This window comes from Pochonia chlamydosporia, chromosome 2 (assembly GCF_001653235.2).
Source record: "Pochonia chlamydosporia 170 chromosome 2, whole genome shotgun sequence".
Classification (NCBI taxonomy): domain Eukaryota; kingdom Fungi; phylum Ascomycota; class Sordariomycetes; order Hypocreales; family Clavicipitaceae; genus Pochonia; species Pochonia chlamydosporia.
In genome coordinates, this window is record NC_035791.1 from 5,052,994 (window position 1) to 5,073,024 (window position 20,031).

Sequence of the window (20,031 nt, forward strand, 5' to 3'; positions counted from 1 at the left end):
TTTGATATTTCTTCTTACTGATAGCTGACTCACAACACCGAATGGAGGTTGAAACAGTCTGGGAGCCACCAACGTGCTTCGTATTTGGTTTTTGGCTCTTCGTAGTGCCTAGTCGAGAGACTTAGTCAGAGAATAACATTGTTTGGTGAGCAAGATGTGGTGTCACCGTTGCCTTCCTAAGATAAAATTCGGTTGGTTGAAGAACGAGATTCGCTTCAAGTTCTCGGCCATAATCAAGAAACAAAGCATTTCGTCAGTTGATCAGCCTGGAACAGTTCCCAAATCCCAATGACAAGCCACACTTCAACTACCACCTACCTTAACTGGGAGGACACTTGGGTCAAATGAATCGACGTGTTTAACAGCCTCATGGACAAATTTGGCGTACAAGAACATCATTCAAACCAAGCGGTAGCCCAATGCTGACTGATCTCGGTGTACGCGGGTTTGGTAGTGCCAGACTGGTGGCAATGTTTCGTTCTGACGGCCTCTTCCCGATGGGTTGGGTTGTAGTGCCGGGATTTATTTAGAAGCAGCTAGAGCCGGTGTGTATGTTAGGCCACGCGGAGAGTACCAGAAGCTTGGCATGGGTTGTCGAGGGTGTTTGGGAATATGCATCTCCTCGCCCACGTAATAGTTTTGTTTCTGGCTCCATATTTCCGCCTGCACTCATCTTGGCTTTGGGGTCATTCAGAACACGCAAGCAGGCCAATTGGTCAATTGAAACTTGCCGGACGATCTCCCAGGGCGAGAGCTCGTTTATTCTAACTTAGGCACCACCTTCGTGAGAGGCTCTTCAATGGTTGAAAGCATACCGGTGCTTTGGTGCTAATTGGTTATAGGAGGCCTTGGCGCTTGGAACTGACACCTCGAGAAGACCAAATGTCGGCTAGCATAGGTATCAGAGAGCTTTGTCAGATTCGTGAAGTACGAGTCAGGCCTGGGAAAGTCATTGGCGTTGTAATTACCCGCAGCGAGATTGATGTGAAAACCACCATGCGGGTCACTCTGTTTTGTGAATGAGCGGACTGCAGAGCGGCATACATCAGCTCAGTAGCTCAGTGCGTCGCCAGTGTAAGTGCTACAACAAAGCCTTCTACTCAAAACATTCAGAAGCGACGATGATGGAAGTACAAGTTGGAGCCAGGTGGAATGAGGCGATGCGTTTCGATATACGTCCACTTGGAAGTCGCCGACTGTGGCTGCCTTTCCCCTGTCCAGTTAGCATATGCAGGGACAGACGGCCTCGATTTGGTGGCCCAAGCATATCCCAATGACTCCAAACGTGATACAGACCGCTTCATTAAGCCGGTACTGAGGGCAGTTAGGTTAGTCTGAGCTGTAACGCTAAGTGACAAAAGTTCTCGCGGCTTACCTTTGATGCATCACCACCAACTTCATTGGCATCCATTTTGATCTCGACCGAAAGCCATGTGCAGGCGAAAGAGAATTTTTAGAAATGGCGTTGATTTCAAATATCTTTCAAACCCGGGTTTAGGCCATCTGTCATTCTTTTTCTCCAAGTTGGAGGGAGAGGTGTGATTCTGATAGCCTCGATGGCATAGGAAGCGCTCCATCTTGGGATGAAGCCCGGTTTGCTCTATGTCCATTGGAAGAGAATGTTCGAGGCAGATGAGCATCTAGATGCACACCTGTTCAGTGCCGAGGGGCAAGACGGGTTTGTTTAGTCGCACGTACACTCTCGCCTGATGAGTTAGTTCTTGCCACCATACTAACGAGACAACTGGCATGCTGTTGACCAACCGATTTGCAAGAAGAGGTTAAAGGGCACAACCTGTCTGCGTCAAAGCAAGTCTTGCTAGTCAATACTACAGGTAGAGGGTATTAAGGGTTCGGACCTGAATGCCGACAGGAACAACCGCGAGCTGTGGTGATCAATGCAGAGATTCTGGAAAAGCAAGTGAGAGGTGGCGGCGGCGCACTTGCTAGTTTCGGATAGTATCAGATATCTTGCCTCTTGATGGAACCAAAGTGTGAGACTATGAGAAGGATACGGAGTCACGTTGACGGGCCTTTGGATCGCGCCAGCCAAGGAGAATATCGTGACTTGGGATTGTGATAGGCCATGGTGAAAGGAGATTTGACAATCGATGGAAGTCACGGTACGTCCATACAACGTTTTAGCGTTCAATTCACCCAGCTGGTCGGATCAAGCCTGCCATTTGGGGCTTTTGAAAGGCGTACCGTTCGTGCCTGCCCGTGATGGCCAAGGTGTGAAGTGGGTGGTGTTTGGGTGTCTGGCGATTGGGTCCTGCCAAGTTGGGCACTTGAGTTGGACTGCACCTTCCCGCCCACTCTTGCAATTTGACTCAAGAGTCGCAACCAACCAAACTTGCCAACCTCCATGAGCAAGGGTACCTGTGCACTTGGCAGGCACTGAGAGCTTTTGGATTTTGACGTCAAATCGTGGGGATCTTCTTTGTACCTGGTACATGTACATGTACCTTGACCTTGACCTTGTGCAATTGCTCAATAAGTCATGGTCTGGTGCCAGACCTCAATGTTCCGTCCCGGACGCATCTCTAATTGGTGAGGTGAGCATTTTAAAGCAACCAGACATTTTAAGTTACCTCGGGTTTGGACATGCCAGATCAGACATCGACACCAGACCAGACCGCAGACCTCCAGGCGATGGCGACTAATTCAATCAAGCCGACCATTTGTTCATAAAAAGCCTCTTGCGACTCCATCGAACTTACTTGGTTCTTCTTGTACTTCACCTCGTTTCGCTTATTGATTATCGGCCCTCATCGGCTCGTCTGAGACCTTTCCGTTGTCCTCATCTCTCTTGGCAGTGCTATTATCTCATGCTGCCTTGACCTCATTTCGCCTCTCCATTGTGTCAATCAACAACTTGTCTTTCTGCCCATACCGGTACAGCGACACCAAACCAACAATCCCCAGGCACTCAAATATCTTCAGCTAAGCCACTTTGTCTACGCTCCACTTTGGGACGGATCTGCTCAACCCGGTGCTCACTGCTCACTTGCCATCATTCCTGTCTGCAAGGCAAGACTCGACCCAACACAAAGCCAAAAGATTTTGGATTTGCTCCCGAGTCCTTATCAGCACCAGCACCAGCATCAACGCCAGCCATACTCCATACGGAAGGGCCACAGTTCCCATCTTCCCCGGTTTATCGCTGACAAGGGGCTCAAGCCACGCTTGACAAAATTGCTATCTTGCACACTTCGGCATTATGAGCAGACAATAGCGCCCGTATCCCTCCAGTCACCTCGTCACACCCAATCCAGTCCAACACAGGCTGCCAGGAATCTTTGTTTCGTCTCGATCTGGTGCTGTTGTCGCTGATTTGGCACATCTCTACTGCTTGCTGCTGTCTACCTGCTGTCCAACCTCTCTGCCTACTCAGACAAGACGGCCCGTCATAGTTTGGCGGAAACGCCAGGTCTTTGCTGCTGTCGGAGCATCTGATGCAGCATCGCTCATCCTTACCTGCGCCTGGACCCAGACTTTGTGTGGGCCATTTGACGACCTCTTGTCCCTTCACTCACTGATTCATTGCTCCAACTCATTCTGCCTGCCTGCCTGCCTTCCTGTCTCTCTTTTCCCCCTTCTCTCCCAGACTCCCTCTCGCTTCATCATTGTCAAGATCCCGCCTGCGGCCCTAGGACTTCGGACGGCTGTGCAAGGCCGGGATCTCTGTACCAAGCCGCCGCAGTGGATTTTGTAACCATGGCCGGGAGCACAAACCGAACCTATGTCCACTCTGGACAACAAGACGTGGTTAATGCGTCCTCGGATGGATCGGCTCATGTCGTGATGGGAACGAGCAGTAACACCAGCACTAATACCACCTTCGTTGCTGCTGCCAAGAAGAAGGCACGCCGACGAGCCGACTCGTCAAGTCAAAAACGACGATGCATCAGCACAGCATGCGTTGCGTGCCGCAAACGCAAGTCCAAATGTGACGGCGCCTTACCTAGCTGCGCTGCTTGTGCCAGTGTCTATGGCACTGAATGTATTTACGACCCAAACTCAGACCACCGTCGGAAAGGTGTCTACCGGGAGAAGGCCGACAGCATGAAAGCACGTAGTGCGACCCTGCAAGTCCTTGTCGAAGCCATTCTCAATGCCTCGGAAGATGATGTCACCTCGGTCGTCAACAAGATTCGTTCCTGCGATAACTTAGACTCCGTTGCCCAATCCATCATCAACCAAGACGAGGACAGCGGAGTCGCTACGCCTGAAGAAATGGATGATGACTACGTTGACTTTTTGGCTGTCAAAGGCGAAAACGAACTCGCTCGAAAAATGGGAGAGCTCAGGTTCGAGAATGGATCCGTACGCTTTATTGGTGGCACATCTCACTTGATATATCTTGGGGACTCCCAAAAAGATGCTAGCGACGCTTATCCTCAAGCCGAAGAGCAACCCACCAACGACGACCCGGTGGCTTCATGGACGCGAGTCACCAATGACACCAATCTCATCACGCACTTGATCAACATGTACTTCAATTATCACTATACATACTTCACTACCCTGCCAAAGAAGCTCTTTTTTAAAGACTTCATAAAAGGTCAAGCAAACGTGGCTCACCAGAATTCTACAGCGTACTGTTCGCCACTTTTGGTCAACGCCATCCTGGCACTGGGGTGCCACTTCACCGACGTTTCTGGAGCGTACGGCAGCCCAGGCGATGTCAGAACCAAGGGCGACCATTTTTTTGCCGAGGCGAAGCGTCTCATCCTGGAAAATGACGAGTTTGCTAAGCCTCGCCTCGTCACAGTCCAAGCGCTGGCGCTGATGTCTGTAAGAGAGGCTGGCTGTGGCCGCGAAGCCAAGGGATGGGTATACAGTGGAATGAGCTTTCGCATGGCTCAGGATATCGGCCTGAACCTCGAAGTCACTGGCGCTGACAGAGAGCATATGTCTGAGGAAGAGATTGACGCCAGGAAAATTACTTACTGGGGCTGTTTTGTGTTTGACAAGTGCTGGTCCAATTACATGGGCAGGCTGCCCCAGCTTCTCAAAACGACCTGCAACGTCTCAAAGTTCGATGTTGCTAGTGAAGAAGACTCGTCCATGTGGTCCCCTTTGTCGGATAAGGGCCTTGATGAATCTTTTGAACAGCCGGCGAGAACACGATCAGCGGCTTTGCAGCTCGTTAGCCTCTGTGAGATCAGCAGTGACCTAATGGTCTTCTTTTACCACCCCAACCACATAAAGCGACCCCGTGGTAAGTCTGCTGAACTGAAGAAGCTGAGCGAGATACATCAGCGGTTGGAACAGTGGAGAAAAGCCCTGCCCAAAGAGTTTGAGCCAAACGACGGCCAGCTTCCTAATGTGATCCTTATGCAGTAGGTCTTACCCTCGTCCCCTTGCATTCAGTCCCCTTTTCAAAAATTGCCTTGGCGGCCGATTATTCCTTGGTAGTCAACTTGTGCGGCAGGGGGCTAACGTTTTATTTCCCTCTCAGCATGTTCTTCCATCTACAGTATATCCACCTCTTTCGCCCATTCCTGAAGTATACTCCAGCAGCATCGCCACTCCCAGCCCATGTTTCGCCGCGACGAATATGTACAGCCAATGCTGGGGCAATCTCAAAACTAATGAGGCTCTATAAGAAGCTATTTGGCTTACGACAAATATGCAACATTGCAGTGTATATGGTTCACAGCGCATGCACCATTCACTTGCTCAATCTTCCGGAGAAAAGTGCTCGGCGAGATGTAATTCACGGTGTGAAGCACCTGGAAGAGATAGCTGACGACTGGCTCTGTGCTCGTCGCACATTAAGCATACTCAGTGTGCTTGCTAGAAAATGGGGCTGCGAACTACCAGAAGACGCTGCTTTCATTCTAAAGCGAACTGACGAGAAATACGGATACTACAGTACTTCAGACGTGCCCTCTCCAACCTCCAGTCACAGTACAACAGGTGCGGGTGTGGGAGCGGACGACACATTGTCAAAATCCTCAGGGGAATATAGTCCAATGGGACAGTTCGCACAGGCACAAATAATCGAAGGTCTTGGACCCGGGTCTATCGATGATCGAATCTCTTTGATGCAATCATCTCACATGGTCGACGAAGCGCGCCTGTCTCATCAAGAACACGGTGTACGCATCGATGCGATGCCTCTGGATTTCAACGTTCAAACAAATGGAATTGGAAGGTGGGTTGGCAACTCAGCTAGTGTACCAGCACCAGGCTACGAGCCACCATTCTTCCCAATCAACCATCGAGCGTCGGTGCCGCAAGATCACAGCCAAGCTGCGCCTCGACGGATGCCTAGACAAGCAGAAAATCTGCCTCCTAATGGCCAGGACTGGATGCTCAATGATGGAGCAAGGTGGCAACACAACTTTGAAGGTTGGGGGATGGGTGGAGCTCCATCAAACGGAGTTTTCATGTTCGGCCACAACCGAAATAACAGCTTCAATCAACCTTCCGGCGGGTGCCAGGAAGACCAGGGGCAGCTCGCGTTTGAAGGCCTCAATGCGTCGTTGAATGGCAGCGGCTGGCTCCCTGGTTTGGACTGAAAAGTTACGTAAACCTCTGACTAAATGACACCTGGCGAGCTTAAGGCGAGAGTTACTGAGGGCCGGCCCCGGCAACGTCTCGAGCGTGATGATGAATTCAATGAAGTAGCAGTCTATCTTGGTTGGATTGTCCTGTTGTTACGGCGTATTTTTCTACATGTGTGGAGGGCGGAAAAGGCTGCTCTCCAAGGCGCAAATATTTAACATGCTTATCGATACCTGGTGTCTTTGTCGTCCATGTCCTTACAAGATGGACGTTTTTTCTTGGTTGAAAATTTTTAGAAGATCTTTTAATACTACTTGGCTGGATCGGGTCTGGAATTCGCAAGATGCTACGATGATGGGTGGCAAAGCAGCGGGGAGTTAGTCTGTTCTCGGGCTCTCCAAGAGGACAAGCTGAACACGGGAGGCTATTATGTGACGGCGTGGGAGATCTTTTGTTGGCATTACCCGAAAAGAGAAGGCGGCAGGGCCAAAGTACCGGTACCTTGGCCAAAACGATTTGACGGATCATGCAATATGATGGCATTCATGGAAGGTAGAAGATAGATTTGAATGCAGTCTCGTTTTCCAATGCTGGGCATGCTCTTTCTGACTGGCTATTAGTTACTTCCGTGACATCGATGTATGGTCATCAAGGTTGAGAAATCAGATGTGTCTTGCCGGTCCTGTCCCAAGGGGGTAGTGAGACAACCTTCCCAAACACGAATAGCCTCAAACTGCCGGACAATCTATTCCTGGAAATAACCTTGTATTAGAGATAGATTACAAGATCAGCCCTCGCCACTTTGGTGCAAGCCAGCCAAAGAGGGGCGCTGCAATGCCTGAAGAAGGAAGCGTGGTCCCTTTCCGCTTTATTTTTATCTTCGTGTCGTACACGTGGATGTGGTAGGAGGCGAATCAGGTATTGTGCTCGAGGCTGGCGATCTTTTGGCCTTCCCGATTAGGTAGTTGGTGAAGGCGGACGAGTATCACACAACGTACATACATCGCTGTATTACCGTAACGGTAATCCAGGTGTGGGGAAAGGGCTTGGAAAATATTGCGTGACTGCACAATACTACCTTGGATGTGGTTGGTAGATGATGACCTGAATTTGGGAGGATATCGCAATGCTTCGTGTTTCGCAAAGCAATGTGAACTTGCCTTGGCTGAAAGAGTCTAGATTTGCTATGAACCCTCGCTGTGGCCCCGGGATGCTGCTGAATGTCTCTAAATGTCATCTCCTTAAGAAGAAAGGTCTCGAATATTAGTCAAGTTAATCAACCAATCTCTCTGCCAATGACTGGTATCAATAGCTAGCTTTCGGTAAGAGCCTTGTGTGAATCTTGTCCCGGCTAGTTGCTCTCATCCGTGCTCTAATGCTAAAAGCGACGAGGACAGACAGGTACTTGTTCGTACAATGGGAAACTCGGCCGCCCATGAGCTGAATAGTTCCAATTACATGGATCATTCGACAGAAAAAGCTGACGCGGCCCGCATAACGCAATAGTAGTATATGGCTGGCTGCCTTTGTGATTTGGCAAGGACGCTGGCGCTGTTACGACAAAGAAAGGCTTGCCGGCTAACTGGTGATATTAGCTGCATACGCCAGCTTAGACTCACCTGTCTGCAAAATGGTAGGTAACCAAAATGGGACGATGTCAACACACCATGATGGCCGCTTGCGGGCCATCCACGCTGTCGGGAAGAGCATTTTATTTCCGTTCTTTCGCCATTTTCAACTGCCGGGGATGCTCCATTTCCCCACACTCCGCTACGGTTGGACATCGTCAAACTGAGTGACACTCTGAACAGTACTTTTGTTGACACGATGTTACAGCGTGATGCCAGGACACCGTGGGAGTAGCAAAGAGTGCGGAGCCCACTGACAGTTAGATTGCTGCCCTTTACCAACACCAGGGTCGACTGCCTCATTCACTCGGTCGACTTTGATCCCGAGGATGCGAATAGACTAGTTGTCGGTGAGTGATTATGTTGACAAAAAGGATCTTTTGTGGTGTGACGCAGACGTGTGAACCAGTAACGGAGAATGCTGGTAGGCTAAGCATGTAGTTGTCATTCTAAGCTGTCCCTGGAGGGAAAGAAGCCCAAAACGATTGCAAAAGCCAATATGGAGGATGCTGTGTAAGCACAACAGGGACCATGTTGCCACTTTCACGCTCCTGCGAAGACGAGGATTATTGTGATGAAGCGAAGGTCACAAAATTGAGTATGAAGCAGGGTACAGCGCCGGTATATAACGCCAATTGATTACGGAACTGCAATCCTGATCAGCTTTTACCTCAGCCATACACTTACGCAGAATTTCAGACTGTGAAACGTGACTTCACGCGGATGCCAGTCCATGTAGGCCATCCGGAGGCTGGAAGATGAGCCTGTTTGGTACGTGCTTGCTGCAGTGCAAGCGATGAAAGTCGTCATTGCCCCCTTAGTCCTTACGTTCGAGCGGCGCAAAGCCATTAACTGAGACTTCATGTGGGTAGGATACAAACGACACGGTCCGTCTATGTAGGTTGTGGACTGAAACCTTCTCGAGCCTCGCGCATGGTCCGGTTGAAGGAAGCATGAACCAGATGCATCTTAACTAGTCAATTATACGCTTCATGAGAACGGGAGGTAAGTCTTCCCAGGTTTTATGTACTGCGCGGTTGTTGAAGTTTCCTAAGAGAAGTTCGAGGAGTGAGGCAAAACTGCGAGTTGAACTTGGTGTATCTGGCTTGCGGTAAGCACAATATCCGACACTATATGGAGACGTTAATCAGTGTAGGCTAATAACGCCAGGAAGAAGACTGCAAGTTTGCGTATAGATGAATAATACAGGTCTACCACAGTTCGCCTTTCGATGGTGGCCGTTTGTGTGATTCAAATAACGAAGCCGCTGGTTTTGGATGTGTGTACAATCTGAACAGATTGACATTCTCGGTAATACGACCACGTTTAATCGTAGGTCTGAGATATAGAAAGAGTCCGTTTGAGCGAGAGAAAACGTTTATGACTTTCGGCGCAGTATTTAGCAGGGTAGCTGTGAAGCTCAAGTTCGGCTAGATCACTCCAATAAGCGATGCCATAGTGGCAACTGCAGTGTCAATATATCTTCCAAGTGTGAGATTTTCCCTTTGAACAGCAAAACAACAAAATTCGAAAACAAGCTAAGTTGCCCTAGCACATATCCTCATCCTGGCGCCCCAGAGCAACTTTTGGTGTTGAGAGGTGTTGCGCGATTTGGTTTGAATATCGTTGCGGAAGCATAGGGTAACTCCGTCTCAACCGCATTTCCAACAGCCTCTAACTCCTGCCTCGTTACGTGGACTGTTTTCTCCCCATTGAAGTTGCCTTGTATAGGATCGTCTGCCGTGGTGTTGACGAGGCAACGCAGATTTCTGTTGGTGCATGGCAAGTATCATACTAGCCACCAGGTTTTCGGGCCCCGATGCTGACGCTCGTCAACCTGATCGGTCGAAATCACCGCTGCTTCGGTTACTCTAGGTGCGATGATTTACCAAAAGAGTTATCATTCTTTAGGAATATGTGTGATCCTCGGCCCTATTGCCGCATTCATTGACGGCGTCGGGGTTGTCTGGTGATTATCGAAAGCCATACAATGTCAGAGCACATATCGACTCAAGCATGTGAGACGTTTGAGCAAACGCAACTTGTGCCAATGCCTCCGATTTCCGATCCTTATGAGCTCGTGAATAGAGTTGCAATCCGACGGTCCCTTTGCCCAGCTCACCGCAGTCTGTCACAGCCAAAGACATCTGCTGCCCATATCTCTCATTGGAAATTAGAGGATATCTCTACCAATTTTCTAAAGCAGATAAAAAAGCTGGCAGAGAGGATTGAGGTGACCACGATGCCTTGAAAATATGCCACATATCACTACAGTCTCTCTGGCCGGTTGAAATGGGTCATCAGTGCCTCAAGAAAGTATTCCCTGAGACTCCTGAGGGAGCTGCAGCTACACCATTCTTACCGTCATACTCTCTCTAGTCTATTGTAGGAAGCGTTGGGGTGAGGTATGGAAACTTGTCCACTCGATCCAATGGAATCGATTACCAAGTTTGGTGTTTTTAAGGTTCCGGAATGAATGCCCGTACTGGAGCGGCTCCGCCACGTGGCATGCGATAGTCGGGGTCCAAGATATGGAGCAATGAGGAGACAATTTTGTGGAGGAACTGTGACGGGCAAGGATAGAAGCAATGGGCATGTCAGGTCGCGGAAACTTCACATGCAGTGTCCGAGGTGTCAGATGAAAGAGTCGAATTGAGAGCACAACCAGGGACTTTTCACAAAAGTGTTCCCCCAGGCTCAGGGACGAGCTGGTGGCGGCGCCATGATAATGGGACTGGAGATGCGGGCCGAAGGTGCGAAGTGCCGCCGTGGACAAGACAAAGATGAGCAAGTCACCCGCAAAAAAATGCATGTTGTATCACGGATCTGGCCGAATGCAAGCCTCGTTCTTGGACACAGGAGAATAATATCCACAGATGGGCTTCCGGGGGATCGCAAACGGGTTTTTGGACCTTTATCCTGGCTGGAAGATCTCCCACATGGCGACGCAATTAACCATGATGTGTGGACCACAGCTTCAATCAACACACCAGAACTGCTGGAGTTAGAAGGATATGGCATCAACTCGGGGCAGCGGGCCGTGCACCGCATAACTGCGCATAGTGCGGGCGACGTTGGAGTCCATCAACCGTTTTTTCCCTTGATACCAGACAGCTCCAAGTCCCGGCACGGCACTACAGCCTCAGCTCTTCTGACTTGGGAGCTTACTCTGCTCAAGTGCCGCGTTAGTGGTTGCACGGAGCAGCTTGAGATGCCTGCTCAGGTGAGCGGACCTTGGTGGTTCTCCGCATCGGACGGCAAGTGGGGGAATGGCGATTCATTCATTCGAGCCGGTCGACCGGAATCAGCTTATTTCGACCAGATGTTTGGGACAGGTTTACGCCTTGTGATGACAGACGGTCCTGATTCGTGTCCATGAAGGTTTAGGCAAAGAATTCCGCTTTCCGTCTGCGCTAGTCCTGACATTGTCAGCAAGCACGGTTACAACGAAGCACCTTGGTCGTTCCACACGGAAAGGGGAATGATGAGTGTCTTAGACTTACGTCAACCTCGTTCAAATTTCTCGTTCATCTGGAACGGCGTCCCCGTTGACAACTCCCCCATTCAGGGCACCCAGACGGCACCGAAACAGTAAAAATCAGAGACATGGCTTGAGCAGGCCCGGGGCAAATGAGCCTCGATTTTTGTTGGCCAGACAGATACGAACGGCTCCTCTATGATGCTGACAGATGCTTATTAGCAAAGGGAGGAGTGCGCCACTCAACAATCGCGTGGCATGGGTTGGGGAAAGTGGATTTGAGGTGCCACCATGATCCTGTGCTTCTGCCTCCATGCTCCATTGTTCTCCATGTGCGCCATCATGGATTGGGATATGGATGCTTCGGTGTGTGGTTCGTTGGGTTGCAGAAATGTCTGCATTTGTGCTGCAAGATATTGGGCAATGTTGGCTTGAAAAAGTCTGACCAGGTTGCCAGGTTGCCAGGTTGCATGTCAATCGAGACATTCATGCAATATCAATCGTGGACTGCGGTCGACTGGTGGCCCGCAGTGGTGGGTGGCTGCTTTAACTGCCTGCCCTGGGTTGTGGTTTCCCTGCCTTGCCCTGGACTGGTCCATGGCTCCTTCCCCCAACTGGTGCTTCATTGCCTCTGAATGGCAACTTCTCCAGACCAGACCCATGGAAGGAGCAGGTTCTATGTTGCAGGCCAGCAGGGCACTCGGAGGAAGGAACCTCTTCTGGAGAACGGACCGTGCCACTAAAGATGATCTGGCAGCAACGAGACGCCCGCTTGGCCATTTTGGCATTCGTCACTGACGACAGTCCATCCACTTTGTCGCTCATGCTTGCACTTCGTCCACATCCCATCAACATCCAGCCATCTTCCCATCCCAGCACGAGGGTTGCACAATATCACGCACACCTACAACGGTACAGTCAAATTAACCTATTAAATTGAATCGACCATAACTATCGCAAATAATGCCAAAATTTAATAGAGGACACTATATAATAGGTAGGTTTAAACTCTTGCAGTTTAAGCATTTTTCTTTATTTATTTATTTTACATTCTACTGCTGCTGGGGTCTTCTGATCTCTGTTCCTACTATCTGAGGGTACTTCAAAAACTACGCATCATTTTTGCAACCCCCTTGCCAGGGTTTCCGGCTTGCATTGCGCGCCCTACATTTCGGCCTGCATGGGTATGGGTCCATGGCAATGAGGCAAGGTTGGTTCCCCCTGGCTCGTCTCGTCTGTCAATCTCTTTGAAAATGGACCGTCGGGGATGCGTTGGGGTAACAGACAAGTTGTCAAGGGAAAAGTTGCAAGGTGGCCTGGCCTGGGGTCCAAGACCTCGGGTCACTTCCAGCTCCTCCTCGTGGCATTTCATCTTTCGTCTCATAATTTGGTCCGATCCTTCGTCGTCATGGGAGTCGGCCTCCTCACCCACGGCCGGTTTGGCAAATGGATATCCTCGAACGGCGTTTGTTCTGGCCATCGCTGTTTCCTACGTCACATCAGCCCCTGACATTCCTCGACCTCTCCGCTTCGGTTGCTGTGTTCGGCTTGCCGAAGAGCAATCATCCTCAAAGATGACAAAAGGCGAGCGAGGGAGGCATGTTGCCACGAAGCAGCGCCACAGCTGACAGAGGAAGCTGTGAATGAAGGAGAAACTTCTCAACATGCTCCGCATATGAAGCTAGAAAACAACTATTCCGGCGATTGCTCGCTGTCCTCCACTTTCACCCGTGGCTTGGCTCATTTCGAACAGGTGCAGTGGTCGCATTTGTGACCACCCGCACCACCACCAAGCAGCGCATTTACCGTGGCGCTGCACCGAGCTAAGAGGACAAGGGGTCCAGTCTGCTTGCCATGCCAACTTGCCAAAACGGTGGTGCACCCCGTTTTTTCCATCTGCCAAATAGGTCAGACGTAGTGTCTACCAATGCCGGCAAAGAGTCCACCACAATTGGAACACGATGGGGTCGCTCTCTGTCTGATGGAGAGGTAGGGTGGGGATGCCGCGCATGGCACTTCTTGATGAAGGTCTCTAGTCCGGGGTCGGGGTCGCCCAAAACATGCAGAACGCCGGTATAAGGCCGACAAAGGTGAACCTCCCGCGGCTCCGCGAGATGCTGTGCTCCCCTCCGCGAACCTTTTGGCCGTGACACCGCCGAGCTAGATATCATTCTTCAAACATTCTATCGTCTGAAGATCACCAGGTGCCAGGCTCCATGCATGGGCACGCTGTTTGTTGCATTGGCAAGACGGGGGATGTCCCAAGAAGGGGGGACCACGTTGAAGACCTGGTAGCTTTTGATGATATTGGAGCCCGGGCATCTTCGGGCATAGTTCCGCGACATTTTATGTTCCCGCGCGTCCACGCAGCCATCGATCAGTCAGTCAGCATAACTATCCACAGCCATCCAACAACAGCAACACCGTCAGTCCAGGGCGAGCATCGGACGCGTGGGTCGTTCGAACCCCCAATGCATGTAACTCCACCAGTCGTTTTCCTGTGGCGTCGAACTTGGTGACAAGGGCATCACGCAAGCAAGGCCTCATCCGCACCACTGACATGGACACTGCGGACACTGTCGCCCCAGTGGATTCAGTTACCGCCGTTTTCTTGTATGTGGTTTGGAGGCATCGACAAACCCTCACCTGCCAGTGAGCGCCAGACGCCTCCACATCGGCCACTGGCTTGCCCGTGTCAGTCAGTCCCATAATAGCTCTCTTGGTGTACGGAGTTAGCACACAGTTTGGTGTTTTTTGGTGTAGGTGGAAGCATGAGATGGAAGATGAGGAGAAAGTAGTGTCTGGACTTGAGATCAACCCCCAGTCTCTTTGCTCCCCCCCGTCGGGTTTTGTTGTTCCCCGTAGCCAGAGAAGCGGAATAATATCTCGTTAGCAGAAGAGAGTGCCAGAGTTCTCCTCTTTTAATTCTATGTAGACCTGACAAGTCATCGTCCTGTTTAGAGGCTCTTCTTTGAAAACCATCTTCATCCCGCGAAAAAGAAGGTGTCGTCGTTTGCTACTCTGTGGATCAACTTCATCGGGCCCGCCCGCCGGTTCACATTCGCGGCAACTGGTAGCCAGCAAGGACTCGAAACCTGGTACCGCCTCTTTTTTGTTGTTGTTGATTTACTGTTGGAGTCAGCAAGGGTCGTCTGGTCAAAAGCTCCCCAGCAGAGGCTCAAAATTTGTGGGCGTTCTGTTGTTGTTGCCTTTGAGTAGTCGACGTGAGGATCATACCAGAGTTGGAAGTCTTGCAAAACACAATAAGAAATCTTCAACTGCTTGGAAGTTTGAGAGAGGCCACCTAAGAATCTCCGCCGGATGCTCAGGCCATCAATCAGCAGCTCATGAATCCACGGCACCCCCAAAGCAAGTAAACACCCTTGACTCGTCACCAGACGACATACCTTTTGGCATCGATAGCCGCATTTCCCCCTTTAGAACCTCTCTCTTTTCCATCTGCTCTACCAGAAGGATCCGAAGTATTCATCAAACGGAATAAAAAAATCTAACAACAAGCCAAGGACCAGACATGTTGTCTAATCCGTTGCACCGGTACTCCCCGTACAACAACTCATCAACCTCGGCTCTCCATAATCATCTATCCCAGCCTCACCACGGCCATCATGGACACAGCAATCCTTTTGACTCATTTAGCCATGGATCACATTATGGCATGCACCAGCTTCAACACCATGTAGGCAACTCCAACCCTCGGGGGCTGGGACATCTCGATCGACAGGGCCATCACAAACAACGAGCGCAACCCCAAGGACCGACGGGAAAGGCTTCCGGAACAACAGGGCCAGTGCGACGGAGAATCAGCCGAGCGTGCGATCAGTGTAATCAACTACGAACGAAATGTGACGGCAAGCATCCGTGCGCACACTGTATTGGTAGGTTTCTCCTTATTTTCGGCTAAGGGCCGTGTTTTTGATATATTCTATGATGTTCCTTTGTTCATTAACTGGTCGAATGCGCAGAATTCGGCCTTGGCTGCGAGTATATGCGTGAGAAGAAGAAGCGTGGCAAAGCGTCAAGAAAAGACCTGGCCGAGAGAGCGGCTGCACAGGCGGCTGCTGGAAATCCAAATCAAAACGGTGATATATCTGACGGGAAAGAATCCAGTAATTCTCCGGCCACAGACGACAGAGCAGATGGTCTTGTGGAAAACACGAGGAGCAACTCCATGTCCAGCAGTGGTTTGGCTACCGTCCATGAGAGTCACCTGGCCGGCAACAGTGGCATTGATCCGGAATTTCATCACGGACAACCGGCGGCAACTCCTGGACAGTTTGGTGAGCTTTCTGACCAGTCTCACATGCCGCCACCAATTCAAATTCCTCCGGAGAGCATAAGCGGTAGTCGTTCGATGAGCATCAGCGGATACGGAGGGCTCTCGACTAGTTATGATCGGCAGAGTCTTGGAAGCGATGACCTGATGGCCAGTAATCAAGCGTACAACCATCCTCACCAGAACAACATTCATGGCTATTCGGACATGTCGTTTGGTATGTTGGGGCAAAGCCCGACTGATTTCAACAACTCGGCTGGGTTTCGACTTAGCAATAGTCCCCTTGGAGCCTATCCAGGACTCGCAACGGCAACATCACCAGGATGGGCCATGCCAATATCTTCGCCACCCGGACAATTTCAAACACAGATGCAGCACGCCAACTACGGACAGTCTGCGTTGCGATATCCGGTTTTAGAGCCCCTTCTTCCTCACATTGCCAACATTATTCCGATACCATTGGCGTGTGACTTGCTGGATATGTACTTCGCGTCGTCCTCTTCGGCAGTTATGCACCCCATGTCTCCGTATGTTCTCGGGTCGGTATTTCGAAAGCGAGCTTTTTTTCATCCTACAAAACCGCGAAAATGTCAGCCTGCGTTACTAGCAAGTATGCTGTGGGTAGCAGCTCAAACAAGCGAGGCTTCTCTGCTCACCAGCGTGCCGTCCGCCAGGGGCAAGATCTGCCAGAAATTGCTGGAGTTGACTGTTGGGTTATTAAAACCGTTAATCCACAGTTCGTCAGTTGAAGCCTCTTCGAATGCGAATCAAACGGTCGGAGCCGTTGCTCTTGGCGGCCTTGGGGTGGCACTACCTGGGTCTATCAGCATAGATGCCGCGCTAAGTGGTGAATCCGGTGCCTTTGGAGCCTCGGGCCAACTCGACGACCTTGTGACGTATATCCATTTGGCAACAGTGGTATCTGCCAGTGAGTACAAAGGAGCCAGTCTGCGGTGGTGGAATGTGGCCTGGTCCATGGCACGAGAGTTAAAGCTCGGTCGAGAGCTGCCCCCTTCCGAGCCACGATCAACTTTCGAACAAGGCGAGATGGAAACAGAGGGACTAGACGAGCATGACAAACTCCGAAACAGCCCTGGCTTTGTCACCGAAGAAGAGAGGGAAGAAAGACGGCGAATCTGGTGGCTCGTGTACACCGTGGATCGACATCTGGCCCTCTGTTACAACAGACCTTTGTTTCTTCTCGACGTAGAATGCGAGGGACTCAAACAACCGCTAGACGATGCAGCCTGGCAGAGTGGAGACTTTAAAAACTATCCAGCCGACTCGACTATGCTCGGAATGCTCCCCGAGAACGACGAGGGCTCTTGCGGGCCACAGTTTGAATGCAGAGGATTCAGCATATTTGGCTACTTTCTCCCGTTGATGACCATTCTCGGCGAAATTGTCGATTTACACCACGCCCGAAACCATCCACGATTCGGTTCCGCCTTTAGAGCCTCTCGAGAATGGAGCAACCAAGTTTCCGAAGTGCGGCGACACCTTGAGGCTTACGAGGAAAGTCTCAAACGATTCGAATCACGCAACTCGTCAGCCCAAAACTCCGATGGCCACAAGGACGAAACCAGCATGCACGAAAACCACAACGAAGCACAGCGAGCTCTCGAATCAAATAGCAGCCCATCCGCGCACTCCGTCCACACAACAGCCTCCAGCCGCGTAACAGAAGCAGAAGTGCAAACTCGAACCGTCCTCGCCTACGGAACACATGTAATGCACGTCCTACACATCCTCCTTGAGGGAAAGTGGGATCCCGTGAGCCTCCTAGACGACGAGGACCTGTGGATCTCATCCTCAGATTTTGTGACGGCCTCTGGACACGCTGTAGCCGCAGCAGAGGCCATCAATCAGATTTTAGAGTACGATCCGGGCCTGGAATTCATGCCATTCTTCTTTGGGGTCTATCTCCTCCAGGGCTCGTTTTTGCTGCTCCTCATAGCAGACAAGCTGCAGGTGGAGGCTTCACCAAACGTGGTACGGGCGTGCGAGACTATCGTCCGGGCACATGAAGCGTGTGTTGTGACGCTGAGTACAGAATACCAGGTAAATAATGCAGTCCGATCTAGCATAATGTGATGAAGGTGCTAATTTGAGGCGCGGAACAGCGGAAATTTAGTAAAGTGATGCGAGGTGCCTTGGCACTCGTTCGAGGACGCGTCCCCGAGGATCTAGGCGACCAGCTACAACGACGACGAGAATTACTAGGGCTATACCGATGGACAGGAGATGGAACTGGGTTGGCGCTATGATATGGATTTGGGGTTATGTGTTTTGTGTTTTTGGGCTCAGCGAATACAAGCGAGTATATTGGGAGTTTTTGTCAGTGATTTCTGAATACGCGTTTTTGAAAGTGAATTGTGGAATACGGTGTGAATTTGAGTTGGTTCTGCAAGTTTTGCGAGTAGGGAGTTTAAAATACAGCATCCTGGGGTTGTGCGTTAGGAAGCAACTTCACGGTTGTCATTTTTTCGTGCACCCAGTGATTATTTCGAAATCAAAGACTCTCAGCTTGCTTTTCCTTCATCAGGATAGTTGTTTCAGTTCTCAAGTTCAAGCAATCGTCAAGCAAATACAAACAACGACTGCAGCGTAGCACGCATCCCTTCGATCCAAATTTCTCCATTGAAGATTCTCCATTGCAGGGATCAACACGTCCCTGTCAACAACTTGCCACCCAGATAGGAAAAGATCATCTCCATCCGTTCCTCTACCTCAAAACTGAGAAGACAGTGAATAAGCCCAAGCATGTTCTGCCAATGGGACGAAGCATCACCGCGTACTAAGAGCTGACTGAGCCGCAGACCAAGCCAAGGAAACAATACAACCAGGTACAAACAATAGCACAAGCTCGGGGATAATTATCCTAGTCTCAGATTCCGCTCAGATTAGATGTGGCGTGCGGGAAGGTAAATCGCAGCAGGGGTGTGTGGACGATGGCGTGTGGAGAAAATCCATGTCGGCAACTTCTGCCGTCTCTGAAGGTCAAATCTGATGAAGAGCTTGTCATTCATCATGGAAATCATCTCATTGGGCTTTTACAACCTATCTAGGTATCTGGGTTGTGATTAAGCTTGCTCTCCTGACCCATCTGCCTGCCAGGGGATGGAACATCAGCTGTCAAGATCTGAAGTTTGCCGGGGATGATACAAAATCAGTGATCGAGAAATTGCCTGACCTGGACATGACTCCCCAGCAACCATTCACCAACATAGAATCAAGTTCACAAGAACAGATGTTGCAGAAAATGCCCCCCCTGGGGTGTCATCTCCCCAACCACGTCTCCTCCCAAACAGGCCAACCAGACAGCCGGACTCCCGAATTCCCATTCAATTTCCAAAAGATGAGATTAATCTGAACATTCAACTGGACGAGCAGGCTAAGCACACGCCCCCAGCCCGGCTGCTCGGCACACATCTTCTGCAAAAGGGAGTATGTTTATCAAATTCACTTCTGTTCCCAAATCACACGCCTTCCTGCTCAAAAAGACATTGAATCTCTGCCTTCTTCCCCCTCTTCCTCTACTCCTCCACAAACACATCAGACGACACTCTTCTACACCTTGTTAATCACCTGTGTTGGGCAACATAAAACCTCATCTTGCTCCTGTACTCCCTTGCCTCTTTGATGAATCACCTCTCCTACTGTGAAAACCACAACAACACATCGTGTCTCTCGAAAAGCGGATATCCACGACATCACAAAGAGTCATCTTTGGTCCTGAACAACCAAAGCACGTAAAAAGGTATGAATCCAGCTTGGTTTCGTGTTTCCGCATGGTGTGCCTTTGGGCCACAACCCGCGTCAGCTGCCGGACATGACGATAGTAGCTGCCCAGTTTGCTTTCCTCGGGCCGTTCTGGTCGTCGTGTAGGCAATGTGGTACGCTTGGTGACGATGTTGGCAGCTTGTCAGTGTTGAAGATTGTGGCATGTTATGCGGTTTTGAGACTGTTTTTGAAGAAAACGAAAAAGTATTTATGGCGGAACTAACCTCTTTTTTGCAAGCAGGTTATCTTTCTTTAGTCCAAGACTTTGGTTCTTTATACCCCCAACTTCCTTTATAACCAACTTTTCAAAACTTGATCGTCCTGTCAACACC

At 50.4% G+C, this 20,031-nt stretch overlaps 3 protein-coding genes across 3 annotated transcripts; 2 read left to right on the forward strand and 1 right to left on the reverse strand.

Moving 5' to 3' along the window:
* Window positions 1–3,717: 3,717 nt before the first annotated feature.
* VFPPC_03573 (nitrogen assimilation transcription factor nirA) lies at window positions 3,718–6,530 on the forward strand (the record flags this gene model as incomplete). The annotated part of the gene is made up of 2 exons (XM_018283063.1): window positions 3,718–5,345; window positions 5,465–6,530. The coding sequence occupies 2 exons, from the start codon at window positions 3,718–3,720 to the stop codon at window positions 6,528–6,530; spliced, it is 2,694 nt and encodes an 897-aa protein (XP_018147780.1).
* Window positions 6,531–14,016: 7,486 nt separating this feature from the next.
* Window positions 14,017–14,331, reverse strand: VFPPC_15671 (hypothetical protein; the record flags this gene model as incomplete). Its single annotated transcript, XM_018293424.1, has 1 exon — window positions 14,017–14,331. One exon carries the CDS (start codon window positions 14,329–14,331, stop codon window positions 14,017–14,019), a length of 315 nt encoding a protein of 104 aa, XP_018147781.1.
* Window positions 14,332–15,628: 1,297 nt separating this feature from the next.
* On the forward strand, window positions 15,629–18,183 carry VFPPC_03574 (transcriptional activator xlnR; the record flags this gene model as incomplete). The annotated part of the gene is made up of 2 exons (XM_018283064.2): window positions 15,629–17,977; window positions 18,040–18,183. The coding sequence occupies 2 exons, from the start codon at window positions 15,629–15,631 to the stop codon at window positions 18,181–18,183; spliced, it is 2,493 nt and encodes an 830-aa protein (XP_018147782.2).
* Window positions 18,184–20,031: the final 1,848 nt, after the last annotated feature.